The sequence below is a fragment of the Felis catus genome, chromosome A2 (assembly GCF_018350175.1).
Source record: "Felis catus isolate Fca126 chromosome A2, F.catus_Fca126_mat1.0, whole genome shotgun sequence".
Lineage (NCBI taxonomy): Eukaryota > Metazoa > Chordata > Mammalia > Carnivora > Felidae > Felis > Felis catus.
The window spans coordinates 85,268,681-85,294,194 of NC_058369.1; the positions used below are offsets into that span (position 1 = coordinate 85,268,681).

The 25,514-nt window shown below is 34.6% G+C and overlaps 2 protein-coding genes across 3 annotated transcripts in view; both read right to left on the reverse strand.

Annotated features, from left to right (window-relative positions):
- The window catches only part of GNAT3 (G protein subunit alpha transducin 3), a 300,648-nt gene extending 296,643 nt beyond the window's left edge, over positions 1–4,005 (reverse strand). For both annotated transcript variants that reach the window (XM_045052313.1, XM_045052312.1), the window contains exon 1: positions 3,181–4,005. The gene's annotated coding sequence lies outside the window, so the exon portion shown is untranslated. The remainder of the gene's footprint in view (positions 1–3,180) is intronic.
- Positions 4,006–9,616: 5,611 nt separating this feature from the next.
- Positions 9,617–25,514, reverse strand: part of SEMA3C (semaphorin 3C) — a 182,808-nt gene continuing 166,910 nt past the window's right edge. The window contains exons 16-18 of the mRNA XM_045052314.1: positions 19,157–19,224; positions 16,860–16,990; positions 9,617–12,501 (exon numbers count right to left, since the gene is read on the reverse strand). Of these exons, the coding sequence (XP_044908249.1) occupies positions 12,088–12,501; positions 16,860–16,990; positions 19,157–19,224 (613 nt within the window). The 3' untranslated portion in view covers positions 9,617–12,087. The remainder of the gene's footprint in view (positions 12,502–16,859; positions 16,991–19,156; positions 19,225–25,514) is intronic.

Consider the following 25,514-nt stretch of genomic DNA (forward strand, 5'->3'; position numbering starts at 1 on the left):
CAAGCTGATATGGCTTAACTAGCACTTCCTCAGGTTGTGTTTCCCACAGCTTCTTTTCCTATTCAGGAGTCAAGTTGACTTCAACCATCAAACCATGATTTACAAATGCCAAATCACATCAACTCAAAAGAAGATACTCTGAAGGTCCAGCTTCTCTGGAAAGCCATGATGTAGCAGAGAAAGAAAGAGTATTACAACCTCCCATATCCAACATGAAAGCACAAGTAAGTAAAAGAAAAAAGAAAACAGAAAGCTTCAACTCCTTTTTCCTATATAGAAATGTAGAAATACCATTTTGAAAGACAAAACAGGAAACTCCTTTTATGTCATTGTACCCCCTTCATGAGCCAAGGATCACATGTATATTGAAAAATATCCAGAGAGGGGTGCCTGGGTGGCTCAGTCGGTTAAGCGTCCGACTTTGGCTCAGGTCATGATCTCATGGTTTATGAGTTCAAGCCCCGCGTCAGGCTTTGTGCTGACAGCTGGGAGCCTGGAGCCTGCTTCAGATTCTGTGTCTCCCTCTCTCTCTGTCCCTCCCCTGCTCATGCTCTGTCTCTCTCTGTCTCAAAAATAAATAAAACATTTTTAAAAAATTAAAAAAAAAGAAAAATATCCAGAGAAACAATAGTAATGGCTTTTAGTTTCATAATAATTTTATCATACATCCATTCTGCCATGCAGATATCATTGTTTTTGGAGTCATAAAATGCTTGAATGACATTTTTATATAAATAACTCAGAGAAACTCTTAAGGAATAGACTTCACCATGCTTTTGTTCTTGGGGAACACAGAGGTAACCTGACATAGAATAAACAGTCTTAATGTGTTTGTTATAATGTCATTCTTTAATAGCATTTTATGTAAGTAACACTCGAGCATGGCAGCATAATAGCCCTGAGAAATACACAATTCAAACTGGGTTGAAGTATTATTTTATGAGGTGAATAGACAGACACATTAGTCACTAGACTGAGGATGGCATTTTCTTATCTTGAAGCTAGTTCTCCCAATTCTCAATATCTATGTGCTATGAAAGTAATATTGTTATGAAACTACAAAAAATGAAATATATACATATATATATATATCAGAAACCCCTTAGGAAAAACAATTTATTGATAATGGGATTCACTGAATGGCACACACATAGAATGTATAGCAAATGATTTGATTTTGCAGAGAGGCTGGTATTCTTGTGCAAAAGATGATGGATAAAAGGATAGGGGGTTAAAATCTAAAGGAAAAACAATAAAAATTCAGTCTCCCAAAGGTTTCTCATCATGCACAAAGTTCAATGAAATTCTCAATGCCTCTAGGTAAGTAAAAATTTTTACTGAGTCTGATTATTTCCTTGTCTAGACTTGAGTGTTTTACAGGCTTAACTATGCTGTAATACAAAGGTGCAATGTCTTTCTTGACTTTAACTACAAGAACAGGTATAGGAAAACATCATCTTTTTCTTTTTAATTTTTTTAAGTTTATTTTGAGAGAGAGAGAGAGGGAGGGAGGGAGTTGGGGAGGGGCAGAGATTGAGTGAGACAGAATCCCAAGCAGGCTTCATTCACACTGTCAGCACAAGGCTGGATACGGGGCTCTATCCAAAACCATGAGATCATGACCTGAGCCGAAATCAAGAGTCAGATGCTCAACTGACTGAGCCACCCAGGCACCCCTACATCATCTTTTTCTTAAATTCTTTTTCCCTTAGGTAGGAGGCATAAAGCCTCAAAAGCACATTTAAATGATACGAAATATATTACAATTATTTTAAACTAAGGTTAAGATGAATTATAAGCAAGGGAGATTCTGAAAAATAATGATGCAATTAGGGAGTATTGTTGAATCATGAGGTTGGAATATTTGTTGAGATAATTTTTAATATTTTTGTTCACTTTTTCTCCACTTACGTTATTACAGAGTTACGGCCTAGAAATAGAAAAAATCTCTAATACTTCTGTCTTTCAAATGCGTTAGCAGAATTATGAGTTAACTTGTGGCTACCTTCCCCTCAATTTTATAAAGGCTCATTTTACTTGGTAAGATGTTATCTGACCTGCTGACTGCAGGCCTCCCAACCTGGGTCACTGGCATGTAACTTAAAAAAGAACATGATGAAGATTCCTTTCTGCTCTAACAATATGTCACTTTCTAAGTAAAGAAAATATTAAATATTATTGAACACTTAGTATATCATATGTTCTGTTCTAATACTTTGCTGGTATGAACCTGGGCAGACAACTAAGGCAAAGAGAAATTCAGTAACTTTTCCAAGATAGTGAGCTTGGATTCAAATCCAGGCAGTCTGGCTCCAAACACCAAGCATTCCTAAACTATACATTTTTTCCCCACTGTTAGAAACAACATAATCTGCAAAACTGATAGGTGTAAATGGATGAACAATGCCTTTTAAAGAGAAAACAAATGGGAATTTTCTTGCATATATGTAAAATACAGAAATTTACACAGAAACTGACAATATTGGCTTCTTCTGGGGTTAGGACTTGAATAAATGAGGGAAAATGGTACAAGGAGAATTTCCATGTATATTCGTCTGGAAGTTTTGAATTTTGAAATATCTAGATGCATTATTTTCACAAAAATGGATCAATAAGTAAAACTTAAAAAGAGAAAAACAAGTATAAGATTCAGTAGATTCTATCATGTCAACAAGCAATTCTAAGTCCAACATTAAAAAGAAAAGTTGAGAGAGGGGCCAAGATGGTGGAGCAGCATGGAATTATTTTTGCTTCCCTCGGCCCTGAAATGCAGCTAGAGCAACTCCAAACCATCTTGCACATCTAGAAAACTGGTTTGAGGATAAACACAACAATCTGCACAACTTGAACCACAGAACTTGGCAGGTAGGTATGAGGCACGGAGAGGTGAACTGGGGGAGAGAAGCTACCTAGAATAGGGAGGGAACTTATTGCTTGCAGAAGAGGATGGGGGGGGGGGAGTACAGGAAAAGCAATCTCTTCTCCCGGCCCCCCCATCCCATCCTGAAAGCAGCTGGAGAGAAAGAAAGACAAAGAGTAGACTGAACAAAAAAGAGAGAAAGGAGAAAGGAACTGCAAGGGACTGGAAAAAAAGGGAAAAAGGAGAAAGGAGAGGGCTTAAATTCCATGAGTACACTATAAACAGGGGAGTGAAGAGCCTGAAACTCCACAGCTCAATACCTGGTGGTGCTCTGGTGGGAAGAGCGAAAGCCCAGGAGCAGACAGCAAGAGCAGAGGGGTCTTCAGGCTGGAGGACGTCTGGTCCTGTGCAGAGAACAGCCACATTCGCTGGTACTGGGAAAAAGACGTTAACAGTTCACTGAAGCCTGGTGCCAGGTGGGTGTTGTGATTTACCATAATCGCTGAACCACAGCTGCTACACGATTGCGCGAACCTTCTCTGGGGCGGGCTGGCACCCGGCCGCAGTCTCTGAGCATCTACAGCAACACAGTCCTGCCAACGTTCCAGGGGGTGGGCCGGCACCCAGCCATTACTGGTGAGACCTTCCACCAGAGGCTCTGAGCGGGTCAAAGCTGCAGGGTGCTCAGAAGGGAGGGGTTTGGAGACGCGGCCCGACTGAGATAAAACTCAGGATGCACGTACCACCTGGCAGGCTGAACAACTTGGTCACAGTGTAGAAGCGGGGAGGAGGCGGAAGCCAGAGACACAGGAGGGGTGTGCTTGATTGCCAGTCAGCAAGAGCACAGAGTACTGATACCAGAGACGGGTAGCTGTGTGACACCATTTTGACGCCTCCCACGCATGCGCATACACGCCTACACGCACCACAGTGACCCACCCCACCAAATTAAATAGCGCCATCTAGTGGAAAATGTGGTGGCTACACTAAATCCCACCCAACTGGGCCACCATGCTCTGCAAGAGCACAAATCTCTCTCCCTAATTAGTTTGTGGACTATAAAGGGCTTCGTAGTTTGACTTCTAGGGGAAGCCGGATGTAATTTCAATCTTATTTCATTCTTTTCACTGGTCCATCCGTTCAATTTTTTTTTTTTCTTTTCTTATTCTTGAATACAGAAAGAAAAAATTTTGTTTTCTGTTTTTATAAAAAAGATCTTTTTTCTATTATATTTATACTTTGGGTAAATTTTCAAATTTCTATTATACTTTCATTATTTCATTTTATTCTCTTTAATTTTTTCATTTTTTGAAATTTTCGATGACTTCCTTTTTTTGTTTTTTCTTTTTTTCCTATTTTTTTCCCTTTGTTTCCTTCCCTTTTTTTTTTTTTTTCTATTCTATACAGCTTCTTTCAACAACCAGACCAAACCACACCTAGGAGTTAGCACCCTTTATTTGATTTTTTTTTGGTGTTGTTTTTAATTTTGTAATTTTTATTTTTTTTAATTTTATTAACCCTTTTTCTTCCTTCAAAATGGCAAAATGAAGGAATTCACCTCAAAAGAAAGAACAGGAAGAAATGACAACCAGGGATTTAACACACATACAAGCAAGTTGTCTGAACCAGAATTTAGAATCACAATAATAAGAATACTAACTGTGGTTGAAAAAAGCATAGAATCCCTCTCTGCAGAGATAAAAGAAGTAAAATCTAGTCAGGATGAAATTAAAAATGCTATAACTGAGCAGTAATATGAATGGATGCCACAGTGGCAAAGAGGGATGAAATAGAGCAGCAAATCAGTTTTATAGAGGACAAACATATGGAGAGTAATGAAGCAGAAAAAAAGGGAAACTAAGGCAAAACAGTACGATATAAGAATTAGAGAACACAGTGACTCATTATAAAGGAATAACATCTGAATCATAGGGTTCCCAGAAGTTGAAGAGAGAGAAAAGGGGATAAAAGTTTTATGTGAGTAAATCATAGTGGAAAACTCTCCTAACCTGGGGAGAGACACAGACATCAAAATCCAGGAAGCACAGAGAACCCCCATTAGATTAAACAAAAATCGACCATCAACAAGGCATATCGTAGTCAAATTCACAAAATACTCAAGCAAGGAAAGAATCATGAAATCAGTAAGGGGAAAAAAGTCCTTAACTTATAAGGGAAGACAGATCAGATTCACAGCAGAGCTATCCACAGAAAATTGGCAAGCCAGAAAGGAGTGGCAGAATATATTCAATACGCTGAATCAGAAAAAATATGCAGCCAAGAAATCTTCATCCAGTAAGACTGTCATTCAAAATAGAAGGAGAGATAAAATTTTCCAAAACAAAAATTAGAGTTCGTGACCACTAAACCAGCCCTGCAAGAAATTTTAAGGGGAATACTCTGAGGGGAGAAAAGATGGAATAAAAAAAAAAAAATACCAAAAGCAACAAAGACTAAAAAGGACCAGAGAACAACACCAGAAACTCCAACTCACAGGGAACATAATGGCAATACATTCATATCTTTCAGTACTTACTCTAAAATGTCAGTGGACTAAATGCTCCAATCAAAAGACATAGGGTAACACAATGGATAAGAAAACAAGATCTATATGGTGTTATAAGAAACCCATTGTAGACCTAAGAACACCTTCAGATTGAAATTAAACAGATGGCTCTCCATCTATCATTCTAATAGTCACCAAAAGAAAGCCAGAGTAGCTATACTTATATCAGACCATCTAGAGTTTAAAATAAAGACTCTAACAAGAGATGAAGGGCATTGCATCATAATTAAAGGGTCTATTCACCAAGAAGATCTAACAATTGTAACATTTATGCTCCAAATGTGATAGTGCCCAAATACATAAATCAAGTAATCACAAAAATACAGAAACTCATTGATAATAATGCCATAATAGTAGGGAACTTCAACACCCCACTTACAACAATGGAAAGATCATCTAAACACAAAATCAACAAGGGAACAATGGCTTTGAATGACACAATGGACCAGATGGACTTAACACATATATTCAGAACATTTCACCCTAAAGCAACAGAACACATACTTCTCGAGTGCACATGGAACATTCTCCAGAATAGATCACATACTGGGACACAAATAAGCCCTCAACAAGAACAAAAAGATCAAGATCATACGATGCATATTTTCAGATCACAACACTATGAAACTCGAAATCAGCCACAAGGAAAAATGTGGGAAGATAACAAATACTTGGAGACTAAATAACATCCTACTAAAGAATGAATGGACTAACCAAGAAGTTAAAGAGGAAATTAAAAAGCACATGGAAGCCAATGAAAATGATAATACCACAGCCCCAAACCTATGGGACACAGCAAAACACGGTCATAACAGGCAAGTACATAGCAATCCAGGCCTTCCTAAAGAATGAAGAAAGTTCTCAGATATACAACCTAACCTTACACCTTAAAGAACTGGAAAAAGAACACCAAATAAAACCCCAAACCAGCAGAACACATGAAATAAGAAAGATTAGAGCAGAAAACAATGCTATCAAAACCAAAACAAACAAACAAACAAACAAACAAAAACAGTAGAATGGATCAATGAAACCAGGAGCTGGTTCTTTGAAAGAACAAAATTGATAAATCCCTAGCCAGTTTGATCAAAAAGAAAAAGAACCAAATAAATGAAATCAAGAATGAAAGAGGAGAGATCACAACCAACACAGCAGAAATATAAACAATAATAAGAGAATATTATGAGCAGTTATATGCCAATAAAATGGGATATCTTGAAGAAATGGAAAAATTCCTAGAAACATATAAACTACCAAAACTGAAACGGGGAGAAAAGAGAAAATTTGAACATACCCATAACCAGTAAAGAAATCAAATTAGTAATCAAACATCTCCCAAAAAACGAGTCCAGAGCTGGATGGCTTTCCAGGGGAATTCTATCAAACATTCAAAGAAGAGTTAACACCTATTCTTTTGAAGCTGTTCCAAAAAATTGTAAATGGAAGGAAAACTTCCAAACTCATTCTCTGAAGCCAGCATTACCTTGATTCCAAAACCAGAAAAAGACCTCACTAAAAACGAGAACTACAGACCAATTTCCCTGATGAACATGGATGCAAAAATCCTCAACAAGATACTAGCAAACCAGATCCTACAATACATTAAAAGAATTATTCATCACAACCAAGTGGGATTTATACCCCGGATGCAGGGCTGGTTCAATATCTGCAAAACAATCAATGTGATACATCACATCAATTAAAGAAAGGACAAGAACCACATGATCCTCTCAATAGATGCAGAGAAAGCATTTGACAAAAGATAGCATCCTTTCTTGATAAAACCCTCAAAAACATAGGGATAGAAGGATTATACCTCAAATCATAAAAGCCATATATGAAAGACCCACAGCTACTCTCATCCTCAATGGGGAAAAACTGAGAGCTTTCCTCCTAAGGTCAGGAACAGGACAGGGATGTCCACTCTTGCCACTGTTATTCAACATAGTATTGGAAATCCTAGCCTGAGCAGTCAGATAACACAAAGGAATAAAAAGCATCCAAGTCAACAAAGAGGAAGTCAAACTTTCACTCTTCACAGACGACATGATACTCTATGTGGAAAACCCAAAAGATTCCACCAAAAAACTTCTAGAACTGACCCATAAATTCAGCAAATTCACAGGATATAATATCAATGCACAGAAATCGGTTGCATGCCTATACACGAATAATAAAGCAACAGAAAGAGAAATCAAGGAATTGATCCCATTTATAATTGCACCAAAATCCATAAAATACCTAGGAATAAACCTAACCAAAAAGGTGAAAAATCTATACACTGAAAACTATAGAAAGCTTATGAAAGAAATTGAAGAAGACACAAAAAGAAGGAAAAATATTCCATGGATTGCATTGCAAGAACAAATATTGTCAGAATGTCAATACTACCCAAAGCAATCTACATATTCAATGCAATCTCTATCAAAACACCAGCATTCTTCACAGAGCTGGAGAAAACAATCCTAAAATTTGTATGGAACCAGAACAAGGCTGGAAGCATCACACTGTATTACAAAGCATCAAGCTGTATTACAAAGCTGTAATCGTTAAGGCAGTTTGGCACAAAAACACTCAGATCAATGGAAAAGAATGGAGAACCCAGAAATGGACCCACAAACGTATGGCCATGTAATCTTTGACAAAGCAGGAAAGAATATCCAATGGAATAAAGTCAGTCTCTTCAGCAAATGGTGCTGGGAAACCTGGACAGCACCATGCAGAAAAATGAATCTGGACCACTTTTTTACACCATACACAAAAAGGAACTCAAAATGGATGAAAGACCTAAACATTAGACAAGAAGCCATCAAAATTACAGAGAAGAAAACAGGCAAAAACCTCTTTGACCTTGGCCGTAGCAACTTCTTATTCAACATTTCTCTGGAGGCAAGGGAAACAAAAGCAAAAATCAACTATTGGGACCTCATCAAGATAAAAAGCTTCTGCACAGTGAAGGAAACAATCAGCAAAAACTAAAAGGCAACTGATGGAATGAGATATATATTTGCAAATGACATATCAAATAAAGGGTTAGTATCCAAAATCTATAAAGAACTTATTAAACTCAATACCCAAAAACAAATAATCCAGTGAAGAAATGGGCAAAAGCCATGAATAGACACTTCTACAAAGAAGACCTTCTATGGCTAAAGACACATGAAAAAATGCCCAATATCACTCATCACCAAGGAAATACAAATTAAAACCACAATGAGATACCACATTACACCAGTCAGAATGGCTAAAACTAACAACTCAGGCAACAACATGGTGGCAAGGATGTGAAGAAAGAGATCTCTTTTGCACTGCTGGTAGGAATGCAAACTGGTGGTTTTCCACTCTGGAAAACAGTATGGAGGTTCATCAAAAAATTATAAATAGAACTACCCTACAACCCAGCAACTGCACTACTAGATATTTATCCAAGGGATACAGGTATGCTATTTCGAAGGGCCACATGCACCCCAATGATTATAGAAGCACTATCGACAATAGCCAAAGTATGGAAAAGTTCAAATATTCATCAATGGATGAATGGATAAAGAAGATGTGGTGTATGGATATATATATATATATATATACACATATATATATATATATATGTGTGTATATATATATGGATATATATATGGATATATATGTATATATATATACATATATATATATATATATATATATATACACCTACACACACACACACACACACACACACACACACACACACACACACAACGGAGTATTACTTGGCAATTGAAAAGAATGAGATCTTGCCATGTGCTACTATGTGGAGGGAGCTGGAAGATATTATGCTAAGCGAAATTAACCAGTCAGAGAAAGACAAATATCATATGACTTCACTCATAGGAGGAATTTAAGACAAAACAGATAAACATAAGGGAAGGGAAGCAAAAATAATACAAAAACAAGGAGGGGGACAAAAGACAAGAGACTCTTAACTACAGGGAATAAATTGAAGATTGTTGGAGGGGTTGTGTAAGGGGATTGGCTAAATGGCTAAGGGACAGAAGGAAGGACACTCATTGGGATGAGCACTGGGTGTTATACGTACGGGATAGATCACTGGAATCTACCCCTGAAATCATTATAGCACTATATGCTCACTAACTTGGATATAAATTAAAAACAAAAATAATAATAATAAAAAGAAAGAAAAGTTGAAGACATTCTTGGGGAATTCAACATGTTTTATTTTGCCAGGCAAATGATTTCTTCAATATCCAATTAAATATTAAGGTACTAACTACATTTCATTTGTTTTCTCACAGAGTGAACATTCACCGTAATGACAGTTTCATCATGCTAAAATCTATTCACAAACCTACACTTTGAAAAAAGTGCATTCCTAGGAAATTTTATGTACAATACAAATGGAAAACATATTAAATCACTGAAATGTCAAACTACACAAAATAATACTAATTAACCACCAATATTCAGTATATGTTGACAATATTTTTTGAGAAATTTTTCTTTACATTTGGCAGTTATGTTCAAAATTTTCTATAATTTTAAAAGTAATAAAAGTATATACAATTGAATAATGTTCAAAGGAGAAGGTATTAAATAGCACAAATAATATTACAAAACTAAACACCCTTATTGTCTATCATTCTGGTTTTACACTAAGCAAGGGGACCTGTGTAGTTACCCTATCTTCTGACTCTAAAACAATTTTACTTTAACTCTGTACATAGAATAGAATGGTCATAAACATTGAAGATGGATTTGGCTTTCCACTGATGTGCATTTCTATTTTTGCACATAGAGAAGAAATAAAGAAGTTTAGTTATATTCTTTAAGCAGGCAAAATATCTGTATAGTAAACTGCTTTAGTGAGTACTTTAGAATCATACACATTTGGAAAATAGCTTTTGTTTATTAGCTTATTTTTGAATGAACATTATTTATGTTGTGTATTTTAACTGCAGTGTTTGCCCTCACTGGGGCCTCCTCTTATAATATCATAACTTACCACCACTTAAATAAGAAATCAGAAATCTTAAATAAGAAATCAGAAATCTTAAATCTTCTTAGATTCTGATCAATGATCACATTCATTTGGACAATGATTTAGCTCAAGCTTTTATACTGTGGCATTTAAAAAGGTAATAAATCTACCTTAACTTCTTTGTGGACTATAAACTATACCTATAATTTTGTACTAGATTTTGAAAAGATATATGATGCAATTTCTATTTGCACCTGGAAACATGACCATTTCTTGAAAAGTAAATAAAATAAAAAAGCAAAAGTTGTGTTATTAAAGGAAATATAACAATAGAAAGACATTTCTCATATTTCTCCCATTTAATTGCTATTTGGAGTAAAACGTTCAAAAATAAATTATTCTAATGAAAGGATCCAAACTTACAAATAGAAGAAAGTTATTTTACTCATTATAGAACTTATCATATTTGTATTTATATACCAGTGTGCATAAGTACCAGCATTCTTTTAAAAGAAAGTGTGTCTATTTTTGTTCATATTTGAATTTTTTTCATTTCTCCACAAAATGAGCACCTCTTCAGCACACATTAAATATCATTAAAAAGAAAATGAATTGGTGACTTAAAATCTGTATGATATCTGAGATTGGCAAACCAAAAAAATGTGAGAGTTAATTATTGAAATTAATCACTGATGTTAAAAATTAGTTATATTTTTTATAAACAGCTCTTAATAAAATTGCATTCCTTACTTTATTTTTCCCCATTTTAGTTTCACCTCTCATATACAAGTTTGATATTTCATTTTTTCTTCTTATGTTGTTTACTTTGCCATGCAGACTAGAAAGTTAGAACAAATACAGTAATTAATTAAACAGTGTGAGATTATATTCTCTGAGTCTAAAATAACTTAAATAACTTCCAAAAAAAGTGCTTTCGTTTGGAAGGTAATAGCATAAGAATATAAACTTAAATGCTTCACTGACATAACTCCAATAAAAGATGTTTATGGTGAGGGTCATTTATTTTATCTTCCTAAAACAAAACAAAACAAAAAACCCAAAGATCAATAACAGGTATCAGCAATTTTCACAATAATAAAAAAAAATTAATATATTTCACTGGAAAAAAAGAAACTGTTCATTGTTTTATTTATGAATCACTCACGTTTTATACAATTTTTAGATGCTTTCTTCCTTGACTTGTATCTATTCAATATTTCTTTTGAGAGCTACTCTATCACATGTATTTATACCACTTTTACAATGTAAAAGTTTTAAATGTGGCATTTGTGCTCATATTTAAAATCTGTGACAATTCCAAATCTAAACCGTTAATGCAAGGAAGGAAAATCACAGGGTTATGGCCCTCATTCAATTAAGGGATGTAAGAATTTTAGTTTTATAGCCGCCATATCGATTTTGAAGAAAAAGTAAATAAAGATATAAATAAAATCTAGGTTAACTTAAATATTTATATGCACCATGAGGACCATGACATGTCTAGTGCTAGTCAATATCATACAAGAAAATGCATGCTCATTTCAGTTCATGTAATATTCACTTTGGGAGTGAGTAACCACATTTATCAGGAATTTCCCATGGGTTAAAACACAAGATTCTTTGCTCAAAATTTGATCATTGAAGACAGACCATTCTTTACTGGAAGCATAAGCCCCAAGTAAGAGAACATTATGACTCCGGCAACTGATTCCTCCTGTTTCTACTTTTCCGGCTATTGATGAGAGCTTTTAACTTGCCATAGTCCCCTCTTATCTTCTGGGATTCTTCTCCATGTTGATGTTGCTGCCGAGTGTCTTTGCAGTACTGATTAATCATCTGCATTTCTGAGTGGCTGAATGCCCCCATGATGTCCTTTGGGTGGAAGGGTAAAGCTCTCACAGAGCTGGCCCAGGTCCATGGGGACCATTTGTCTGTCACAACAGCCACCATTTCAGAATCTAAAACTTTGAAGTTGATCTTGGCTATTGTCTGCTTGAAGCTGTTTTCTGTTGCAATGCAGTGATATAGTCCTTGGTCAGAATCCTGAACAGAGCGGATTAGAAGTCCTTGTGAAGTGGCTATGATTCGTTCATTCAGCTTGACCTAAAAGAGAGATTCATCAAAGATCCAAACCCAACTCTTTTTCTTCTAAAAAGATATGATCAACATATACAGAGTATCATTGAACTTCCAAATTTGGCAAAAGCATCTAGTACTGATCAGCTTCCTTCTTAGTGAACATAAAGTTTTGGTCAGTTCCACTGCCTGTTTTGCCCAGGAGATGTTGTCTTAAGAGCATTGAATCTATTAAAATCTATTAAAGACAGGATGAAGTTATCACCCACATTGCCAAAAATAGCTTAAAGTTCATTCCCTTTGGATGGAAGTAGTTTCTCCACCAATAAGCACAGAGTTTTGGTTGCTTTGGGAATATGAATCACAGTCAACCTACATACACAAAATTCACAGATAATTTAAAATATCTATTTCATCCTGGAATTCCTGTCTTTAATTGCAACAAAATACTCTCTTATTAGTAAAATCATTAAGCCACAGTTAAATGGTTGAATTTTTTTCATTTTTTAATGAATGAATGTTCTCCTAAGTAAAAACTGAAACAATTCATTACTTTATTAAAGCAGTAAGATGACTCAAAAAAAAAAATCATGTAAGCAGAGACTGAGTTTTGAATACTATCGAGGCTTTTTCCAATTATCCCAAACTAAAGAATGACTAAAAATAAGATGAAATGCCATCATCTTCTAAGTCTTCTAAGTAGTTTTACTTGCCAAGGAAAGATAATACAAAGCTATGAGGTAATATTTAATCATAGGCTTGTCCTAGAAAAACTATTATTTGCTGGATATTAGTTAAATGCATGAAATCATCTTTCTTAAAGTTCTAGCTATAGTATTGCCAACAAACAGACTAAAAACTTAAGTGGTAAGAAGTTCTTTATCATGCATGCTCGAGAATGTTCTTTCACTGAGGGAAAAAACAAAAACAAAAACAAAAACAAAAAAAACACCCCTGACCAAAATAAAAATAAAGGAATGCATGTACAATGCTTTTTTAAATGGTAAATTTCTGTGTAAATAGGTATTTTATTATCAATGAAAGAAAAATCAAACATAGATTGTTTTAGATAAAAAGTAAGCTTCACACAAAAGCACAAAAAGGCAAAGTATACAATTGAAATACAGATAATAGAACAGACCTAGAAGAGGAAGGTCAGGAAGAAGGACTGAAATATATAAACTGAAGTTTTGATCTTAATTTAATTTTTAAAGTCTAAATGTGTCCCCAAGATAGTTTCAATCATGTAGAAATACATTCGAAAAAAAAAGGAGAGAAAGCCTTTTATGTTTGTGCAAAATTAGGAAAAATTGTGGACACCAATTTGATAAAATCATATAACATGTATATAAAATGTGATGCAGAAACTTCTTTTCTAGGAATTTATTCCAGAAGATACAGTCACAAGTATGCCAGTATTCATGTAAATGATGTTTGATAAGAAGAAAAACAATAACCTAAGCAGTAGACGGCTTTAAAAAAAACCTTAAGATATATTCATATAGTGGAACACTATGTGGCTAGGAAAAATAAGTTAGCTGCATATGTACTTACTGATATTAAGGTGGGTGAGTGTACATCAGAGAGAGAGAGAGAGACAAAGAGAACGATAAAAATAGGAAAATTATGGAGAATATTTGGAGGAATACATTATGATTGAATATATAATTCCTAGTAGCTTTATACTTTGGGGAAGTGTGAATAAATATTGAAGTGAAGGGGAAGAGGACTTTTAGTGATCATTTTATGCTATTCAGTATGAACTATGTACATTTTCTCCATGAGCTTTTATCATTTTTCTTACATTTTAAAAAATTCTTTAAATGTTTATTTTTGAGAGAGAGAGAGATACAGAGTGTGAGTTGGGGAGGGGCAGAGAAAGAGAGGGAGACACAGAATCTGAAACAGGCTCCAAGCTCTGAGCTGTCAACACAAAGCCCAATGTGGGGCTCGAACTCAGGAACAGCAAGATCATGACCTAGACCGAAGCTGGACGCTTAAACAACTGAGCCACCCAGATGCCCCTGTCTACATTATTTTTAAAAAATTCAATATTTACATATTAACATGAGAAATAAGCACCTTTTTGCCTAAACTACTAAGAAAGAATTAGGATAAATTTAATAAGACAGTAATAGTTTGCTTAGCCAAAGTAAGGAGTAGAATTGTGCTCTATAAATTCTAGATAAAATAGATTTGCATAATTATATTATAGTTAATGTTTTCCTAGTCTTACAGCAATCTTATGCCTTTGAGATTTGAAGAAAAAGCAAGATAGTAATAACTGAGTGCCTACATTCTTGGGCATTCTGAAATAAAATATCAGAAATATCACAAAAGAGATTCAATCATTAAATCTATAACTCAATCCATTATTAATTGCTTCATTATTTCTGTGGCATGTATTCAAGCTTGTATGTACTTGTTTTCTTTAAATAATACAAATTATATTCACTGTATATGATTCTATTTAACTTTTTAATATTTTTTAAGTTTAATTATTTTTGAGAGAGAGAGAGCACATGTGTGTTCAAATTGGGAAGGGGCAGAGAGAGAGGGAGAGAAAGAATACCAAGGAGGTTCTGTGCTCAGCATGAGCCTGATGTGGGGCTCAATCCCATGACCCAAACCGTGAGATCATGACCTGAGCCGAAATCAAGAGCTGGATGCTTAATCAACTGAGCCACCTAGATGTCCCTCTATTTAACTTTTTAGTGAAATAAAGAAAAACATTTTATTCATGTAAGATAATCCCTGTTTGAGTTGTAGATTTCCAATTCACATATATACACACAGACCTTCTCAAGAAGGACTGTCCATGAATACATGCCATGCTTTAGCCTAAGAACTTCATTTCTGTACAATAATCATCACCACACATTATGACTTCTATCTCAGCTTACGTTGTAAGACAATTATTATCACCTATATCCACTCAAAAGAATTTAAGATTAACTAGTCTGTAGAAATTTCAAGTCCTTTTTGATGACAGATTTTTGTAGCAAAGTAAACAGATCTTAAACAATATTTTTATTAATAATGATGTCTAAAAAGATTTTTTTAGTATCATAGAATTCTGGGGTAGGAAGAGGTCTTAACGTTCATCTAGCTCCTCTTTCCTCTAGATGGTTAAAAAAAATAATCTTTTTTTTTTTTTTTTTTTTTTGAGAGAGAGAGAGCTCGCTCCTGAGTGGGGGCAGAGGCAGCAGGAGAGGGAGAGAGAATCATAAGTAGTCTCCATACCCAGCACAGGGCCCAACAAGGGGCTCAGCCTCAGGACTGTGAGATCATGACCGGAGCCCAAATCAAGAGTTGGATGCTCAACCAACCGAGCCATCCATGTGTCTCAGTTAAATCTCTTCTTATGCAAGTGCTCATCAGCCTGTGGTTTAATATCCCATACACATGGACACACAATGACTAAACAGCTCCTACTGTCTTTGGACAGGCAGGCATGAGTTGTAAAGTATTCTCCATATGAAGCCAACATCTATTTCAGTAACTCTGATGCAGTGCCTGGCTCTATAGCTTTGGATTGTGTCCCTTCTACATAGTCCTAATTAACTTAATATGTAGTACTTAAACTGTCCACAATAGAATACACCCAAATGGGGAAGGCTCCATTTTCCCCTTTGCTCCATCAGACTTTATGAACACTGCTAAAAACATGACATTTTAGACTACCCAAAGGCTTTATATATACATATATTTTTTTCTTCTTCTTCCTCTTATTTGTCAGTACAACATGACATGAGTATTATGGACTTCATTATTTATAATATTTCACCCTATGCTGTTTTACAATGTTTCCCTTCTAAAACAGCTCTTTAAGATCACTGAAAAGTTAATGTCAGTGTCCTTTTATTTGAAAAAACTGCTTTTTCCATATCACTAAATAAAGTCAGTGCTCCCATAAACAATGGTTCCATACATTACCTAACCAAAATCATAGAGTTATGGATAATAAAGCAAAGGAAATAGATTACTGCACGGCAGAAAAATGCTTCTTACCATAAAAGTTATAGTTCAGTGAAATTTCTTGCTGAGGAAAATTGAATTTTTTAAAAGCTCCCTTTTATCTTGTGAATCACACAAAGGTGCTGCTGAGTGAGAACTTGGCTTCTGGTTTTGCACACATCTTGTTTCTTTTACAAATGCTTCCTCCTATCACTACCCCCGTCTTGAGCGCAGGCAGCAAGGATTTCTAATTAATTCATCAACTCTACAGACAAAGGATTTTAAAGGAAGTGGCACTTGTCATCCTGAGGACATAAAAGGATGTTCATATGCCTTTTCTTTTTCATTTGATCTGAACTTCACTAAGGGGTGGTGATTTAATGTCTTTCCAAAGCCCTGACTGATTGCTGTAGTGCTGCCTTACTCACCTCTTTCCTCCTGTCTTTGTCTTTCTGTAACAGCCACTTGATAGATGCCTGTGGAGACTTAGGGGCACACTCAAGGAAAGTGGTGTTATTTTTTACTCCATACTGAACAATTTCAGCTGCATTTCTATATGCTGAAAAGCAAAAATGAAAGGAGAAAGACAGGGAATAGAATTCAGAGCATATTCTCCTATATGAAAGTTTATTTCTCTATACAATTGTGATCATCTATAGAAACCACCAAAAGGCAATTTTTAATCATTGAACAAGCAGACTATTATACATTGTTTACCTGCTGTGTTTAACCTAAAAGGAAGGACAAAAAGACATGGGGGAATTGATGTTTATTCAAGAATTACTTGATACCAAGGAATGTCCTTCATATCACTTTGAACTTTTAATCATTACAATATACTTATGAATTCAGTTTTCTCAGTTTTTCATAGCTGAGAAAACTGAAGCTGTGAATTATTAGGAAACACATCTTACTTAAAGAGTTAGTAAGTGCCAGGCATTATTAAAGCCAGTTTCATCCATACTCAATGTAGTATAGATGAAATTCAGAAGCTTCAGGAAAAGTCAGAAAGCAAAGAGTGTCTACAATGGGAAGTGGTGATTAAAGACACAATCTCTGTATTCAGATGTATTGGAAGCAAAATTCTGACTTCAACGATGCTGGGTGTGTAACCTTACACAAGTTACTTGACCTTTCTGTGCCTCAGCTTTACTTGGCTCTAAAACATGGATTATGTTTTCAAATAGGTTCTTTACTGAAATTCTTAATTTAGGAAGACCATTTAGTATAATCATGTGGTAGCTTAGACATAAACAGAATCTTTATTCATAAAACAGGGATAATTATAGTGTAATTATAATTATAGAAACTGTAGTACAGTTTCATAAGCATTAAGTGAGATAGTCCATTAAAAAGCACTTAACTCAAGTTCTGACACAAAGCCAACATAGATGTTTGTTCATTGTGACCCCTAGTGACAGACAGTTCTAACACTAGAGCGAATACTATTAGTACAACTGGCACAAGTATTTATAAAATAGTATACAGAGAAATGATAACTTGGATGTATTCCCTTAGATGTATGGAACAACCAAGCAAAATGTGTCATAATTTCCTCCTTATACTTAGTGTGGTTAGTAATGTCATTTTTTTACTAAAGAAAGGCCCACACTCAAAAATATTAGCAATAGGAATCTTGGTGTTAATTGTTAGCAAGAGTGTGTCTGCAGCACCTGCATGAGCTAAGAAGAGCTCTGTCTGAAGATACTTCACTCAAGGGATTGATGTGGAGCTGGGAGAAAGTATACTGGGGAAAGTATAATAGTATGGGATCTACATGTGAGGATCAGAGAAAAACGGGTTAGATTGCTTGTAAGACATAAGACAGGACCGCCAAAAGTACTGGAATGGTTATAAACTGTAAAACCAAGGCACTGTAGTATACCCATGAAAACAGCAGGATATTCACATAGCCCAAAGTGGAAGCAATCCAAGTGTCTAGCGATAGATGAGTGAATAAACAAAATGTGATATATGCATACAATAGAATACTTTTCCATTTCCAACAGAAAGAAATTCTGACACATGTCAACAACATGAATGGACCCTGAAGAACTGAAATAAGCCAGTTACAAAACGAAGAATATTTTGTGATCCCACTTATAAGGGGTATCTAGAATAGTCAAATTCATAAAGACAGAAAATAGCATGGTAGCTTCCAGAGGCTGGGGCAGGGGGAATAGGGAGTTAGTATTTAACGGGTATAGAGTTTCACTTGGGAAAGATGAAAAAGTTCTAGAGATGAGCTGGTTGTACAACAATGTGAATGTACTTGATACCACAGATCTGTACATTTTAAAATAGTTAAAATGGTAAATTTTATGTTGTTACTATTTACCACAATAACAAACAAACAGGGTACTATTCTATTTGTTCTTCAGTGGTAAACTTTTTGGAGCAATTTTTTTTTTTCTTAAGAAAGAAGGTAACAGCTTTGTTTCTTCAGAAAGAAAATAATAGCTAGGAAAATCTGTAACTGATATCTATGTGAAAGACCTACCAACTAACATACCCAAGGTGTCTGTGTCCATGGACATTTGTCTTTTTTACTATACATACAAATGACATTTGATTTTTAATTTCCGTATCTGAACACCAAGAATCTTCATAGTGAATCCTTCCTTAAAATGTGAGATCTGAATTTATTATGAAGGTTCCCTCACTGAAATGTGATACAGAGTTTTGCTACTCTTTACCAAAATTGACCATTGCTCACTTTTAATACCTTTTAGATTAAATCCTCTGCATTGAGTCAATGGATTTCCATGTCTCACATCTTGTCTTCGGCTCCTCCTGTAAGTGCAGAGACAAATATAAAACGGACTTAGAATTAACATTGCTGATTACACCACACTTAAAAGATTGCATGTTTAATTTCACAGTATTTTAATTGCCTAAGCTTTCATAAAGAAAACAGGTCTGATTATCTAATACAGCTACTTCACATTTCTTGTTCAACACTTCCATGACAGGATGGGTACTTAACCCTTTTTTCATTCGGAATTAATTCTGTCCCTCCCCATCTAGGAAGAGTGATAAGATGGCTATGAAACACTTATTATTTGCATTTCCTGGGTAAATGTTAGATTCCAAATTAATAGTGTAAATTTTAATTTAGGGACATTCAGCCAAAATTTTCTAAGATGAAACTTCTAATGTATAAATTCACTGGCATCTTCTTTCTTGTAATTTTTTTCTTAAATGAACATAGCTTTCTTAAGCGAGTCAACACTCTCTAATACTTTTAAGATATTTTAAAACTTTTCTGAGATAAGTGATAGAGAGAATATGCACATTTAGTGTAAAATTAAGCAAAATTGTTCATTTACTAGAATAAGAATTTTCCTTCAAATTTTCACTTTGAAAAATGTCAAGTCAACAGAAAAGTGGTGAGTACAATGAACACTGATAGAGACATGAATACTTTGCCACATTTATTTTTTTCTATCATATGCAAGTACTGTGTTGTGTATTGTGTGTATACTATTTATGCACATATACGAAAACCTTTAGAAAATAAGTTTGCACACATGATAATACTTCACTCTTAAATACTTTGGCATGCATCTTATAAATAATCACTTATAACAAGAGTAGATTACTCGATAATATCATACAATACACATTTTATAGTAAAATTTCCCTAATTGTCTCCGAAGTACCCCTTATGGATTTTTTTTAATTCATGATCCAAAGTTCACTCATTGCATTTTAGTTGTTATGTATCATCAGTTTAAGCATTTCCAAATTTAGGTACATTCTTTCTAAGCTGGTTATTATTTAAAGCAAAGTTTTAAATTATTTCAATACTAATTAATTTCCTGAGTCTATAAACTATATATTTTTAATAAAATTATATTTAATAAAAATTTAATAAATCTATCTATCCACATATAATTCCAATTGCATCACATAGTGAAACAAACCAAAATAGAGCAACTGATATTCTCTTGGCAATAAATCATGGGATGAAGATTGCTATAAGAGAGTAGGAAAGGAACCTCTCTTTAAATATTAGGAATACAGGGATAAACTGATTGTTTACTATCAAGGCTGAGAAATATATATATAAACAAGCATATTACTTAAATGGGTTAGCTGTTAAGTCTCTCTTAACATTTTTAACCTTAAAGGTAAATTAAATATTCAGTTAAAGAGCAGAAATATTAAAATCACACAGGGATTATCAAATTCACAAAGTGAGACTAATCTCAAAGTCATTGATAGTGAAAAAAATCATTTTAAGGTTACAGCAAATCGTAGCTTGTAGATTTAATGGATTATATACATCTATTTATGGATATATAGCTATAACATTTTGTGTCATTTATGCATTCTTTTTCTAAAAAAGTCATAATCCTTATTTAATTTTATATTTCTAATACAACCACATACACACAAACTAGTAAAAGCCACTCTTGTCTCAGCAAATACAATTAATGCTGTACTCTGGAATAGCTCCTATATCAGCTTTTTATTGCATTGCATTTGCTATATTTCTAAGTCACTGCATTTTTACTTGTGAGTGCACTATATTATATGAGCACCATGTGAGAGTTCTTATTGCTGAAAAAGTGATTTTCAGCCATCTAGAGAAGCAATATCATTCACAATGGTTAAAATGATTGTCCTGTGACTAGCACTATGTTATGGTTTACATAGCTGGACAACCTGAATTTATGGTATCACACAGCTTCCAGACATTCCAATACAGAAATGCATTATTATGTCTTGGCTTAAATGATGAGATCAGCAAGACAGCTATCTGAGATTTTTTTGTATTTGTAGATTCCCTTTAGGGCATTCATACAGCATTGCAAAAGCATGCTGGTAGGCAGAGTAATATTATACTGCATGTAGGATTTGGGATTTGGGCTCAAGTTATCCATGTTTTCTCCCTTAGAGTCTAATCCTTTGGATAAACAATGAAATCATTTTGTTCTTGTATATAAAACAGATAATTTACTTGAAGGCTGAACTGATTATCTTGTCTTAGAATAAAATTTCTTACTTGCATGTCTGAATCCAGAATAAATAACATATGGGATTAAATTGCAATATTTGATACAAATGCACAAATATTTAAAATACTTGAGAATGAAAAGGAAAATTGCTTGTATTGTTTGCTAGGAGCAAACTTTTAAAAAGGAGAAACTACTGAGCCAATAATAGTTAATAACTTTATTATATCAAAGTATAAACACTGATTTCTAAGTATCACTGTACTTGTTTCCATACAAAAGACACGTTTTTGATTTTCATTCCTATGAATTTCTCCATGGTATGTTTGTGTACTAGATATATAGACAATAAAATTGTAATAAAACCAGGTAAGTTAACACTATTAAAGAAAATGAATATGGAAAATAAAAGTGATCATTTTTATTATTACTATTAATCACTAAAAATAGATGAGAATTTAGGAAATACTTGATTCAGCAAACATGGTTTGCATTCAGTATGATATATGCTTAACTAAGTTTTAAAATAATTTGGAGAACTTCAATAATATGGATATTTTTAATAAAACTTTCAGTGTGCTAGCCAAAGATGGGTATGAATATGTCAAAGAATAAGATAGATATAGATAGATAGATACATAGATAGATAGATAGATAGATAGATAGACAGATAGATAGATAATAGGTAGTTAGATGATAGAGATCAAACTTTTTCAGCTTTTTGTGACAGAATTAAGACACTGCTAGAGATTCAGCTCTTTAAAGGATTACTACTTCCTCTTTCAACCCATAATACGTTTTCCCCCTTTCCTTGTACTTTTTTTAAATTGAGAAATAATTGACATATATTAGTTGCAGGTGTACAATATAATGATTGGCTATGAGTACACGCAATGTCCACAATAAATCTAGATAACATCTGTCACCATACACAGTCACAAAATTTTTTTGCAACGCAAATTTTTAAGATATACTGTCTTATCAACTTTCAAATAGGCAATACAGAATTATTAACTATAATCACCATGCTGTACATTACATCCCCATAACTTAATTATTTTATTATTGGAAGTTTGTGCCTTTTGAACCCCTTTGTTCATTTCTCCCATCTCCTACCCCACCATTGGCAACCACCAATCTATTATCTATGTCCATGAACTTGGTGTGTTGTTTTTAAAATTCCACATACAAGTGAGGTCATACAGTATTTGTCTTTCTCTGTCTGACTTATTTCACTTAGCATATGCCCTGAAGGTCCATCCATGTCATAAATTGCCAAGATTTCATTATATTTCATGGCTGAATAGTATTCCAGTAGGGTGTGTGTGTGTGCATGTGTGTGTGTGTGTGTGTGTGTGTGTGTGTGCAGGTGCGCACCACATCTTTACTCACTCATCCATTGAGGAACACTTTGGTTGTTTCCATGTGATGGGGTGCACATATCTTTTTGAATTAGTGGAGTTTTATCTTCAGATAAATACCCAGAAGTGGAATTGCGGGATCATATGGTAGTTCTAGATTTAATTTTTCTGAGGAACCTCCATACCATTTTCCATAGTGGCTACACTAGTTTACATTCCCAACAAAACTTTCTTCCACATCCTCTCCAACACTTGTTATTTACTGTCTTTTTGATAATAGCCATTCTAACAGGAGTGAGTGAGTTGATATCTCCTTGTGGTTTTCATTTGCATTTCCTGGATGATTAGTGACACTGAGCACCTTTTCATGACATGTTGGCAATCTGTATGTCTTCTTTGGAAAAATGCCTATTCAGATCTGTCCACTTTTTTAATTAAATTGTTTTTTTTAATTATTTTATTTTATTTTATTTCATTTTTTTGCTATGAAGTTGGATGAATTCTTTATGTATTTGGATATTAACCCTTATCTGGTCTATGGCTTGTGAATATTTTCTCCCATTCAGTAGGTTGCCTTTTCTTTTGGTGATGAAGTCCTTTCTGTGTAGAAGTTTTTTACTTTGATACAGTCCCACTGGTTTATTTTTTCTTTTGTTCTCTTTGCTTTGGAGTCATATCTAAAAACTCATCCCTAAGACTTATATCAAGGAGCTTAATGCCTATGTTTTCTTCTAGGAGTTTTGTGGTTTTAGGTCTTATATTCAAGTCTTTAAATGATTTTGAGTTAAATTTTGTCTATAGTGTAATATAGTATTCTAGTTTCATTCTTTTGTATGTAGCCGCTCAGTTTTCCCAACACCATTTATTGAAGAGACCGTCTTTCCCCATTGTATATTCTTCCCTTTTTTGTTGTAAATTAATTAACCATATGTGTATGGATTTATTTCTGGGCTCTCTATTCTGCTCTATTCTATGTGTCTCTTTTTTATGACAATAGCATATTGTTTTGATTATTATAGCTTTGTAATCTAGTTTGAAGTCAAGAAACATGATGCGTCCAGCTTTGTTCTTCTTCCTCAATATTGCTTTGGCTATTTGGGTCTTTTGAGATTGCATACAAATTTTAGGATTATTCATTCTAATCCAGTGGAAAATGCCATTGGAATTTTGATAGGAATATACTGAATCTGCAGATTGCTTTGGGTAGACTGGCGGTTTTAATAATATTTATTCTACCAATCCATGAACATGAATTATCTTTCCATTTATTTGTGTCTTCAGTTTCTTTCATCAATGTCTTGTAGTTCCAGCATACAGGTCTTTCACCTCCTTGGTTAAATTTATTCCTAGGTATTTTATTCTTTTAATGCAATTGTAAATGGGAATGTTTTCTTATTCTCTTTCGGATAGCTCATTATTAATGTATAGAAATGCAACAGGTTTTTGAGTGTTGATTTTGTACCCTTCAACTTTACTGAATTCATTTATTAGTTCTAACAGCAAACCTATGATACATGGTTTCATATCAGGCATGATATTGTAACATTAAAAAATTGCAAGGTAGTTTCAGCTCTTTCTTCATTAGAAGGAAATGATTAAGATCATGATTTGTGGTATTAGGATGACAATGTGAAATCTACCTTTAAACATACATCTTAGAAAAGATAACTGGGGTTGTAATTAGAGGGAGAATATGAGAAAAAATCACAAATATGCAATGATAATCTATACATAGGATGGAATTTTACTTGAGAACTATTCTTTGTTAAATAAAAATGCTTGTTCACCAAAGCCAAGATCTGGAAATTATGCAGGGAAGGAGTGTAATCTCCAGTTCCACATTAGAGCTGAGAGGCTGGTATGCCTCAAGGACTATGGTAAGAATCACTTTGTAATCCTCACATCACTTTCATTCTTAGGAAGTGTGTTGCTTCTGGGACACCTGGGTGGCTCAGTTGTTTGAGCATCCAATTCTTGGTTTCGGCTCAGGCCATGATCTTGTGGTTTGTGAGTCTGAGTCCTGCGCTGGGCTCTGCGCTGATGGCATGGAGTCTGCTTGGGATTCTCTCTATCTCCCTCTGCCCTTCTCCCACTCGTTCTCTATCTCTTAAAATAAATAAAATAATAATAATAATAATAATAATAAAGAAAGTGTGTTGCTTCAGCTTCCTTTAGCACTAAATCTGTTTAATAGATAGATGATTGTATTCTAGGGGTTAGACATGCCAATTTTTAGAACTCTTTGTCAAGAAAAATGTATTGTCCTACAAACAATTATGGTAATAATTTTTAAACATCACTGCTATCGTAATTGGGAGTGCAAAACAAGTTTGGTAAAAAAATAATACCAGCAATGACTACAAATATAATTGATTTGAAATTACATGTGGAGTTTGCTTTCCTCATACTATGTGTTCAGGTTTAGATCTCTAGTCCAGTGCCAGCAGAAGATCTCAGGGTACTGAGGTTCTAAACTTCTATGTAGAAATCAAAAGACACCATAGACTTCCTGCCTAAATCTTAAAATGACACAGAAGAACATGGGTCTTTGAACACAGATACTAAAAAGTATTGGTTTGGGGTGCCTGGGTGGCTCAGTCGGTTAAGCAGTCGACTTCAGCTCAGGTCATGATCTCGCGGTCCGTGAGTTCGAGCCCCGTGTTGGGCTCTGTGCTGACAGCTCAGAGCCTGGAGCCTGTTTTGGATTCTGTGTCTCCCTCTCTCTGACCCTCCCCCATTCATGCTCTGTCTCTCTCTCTGT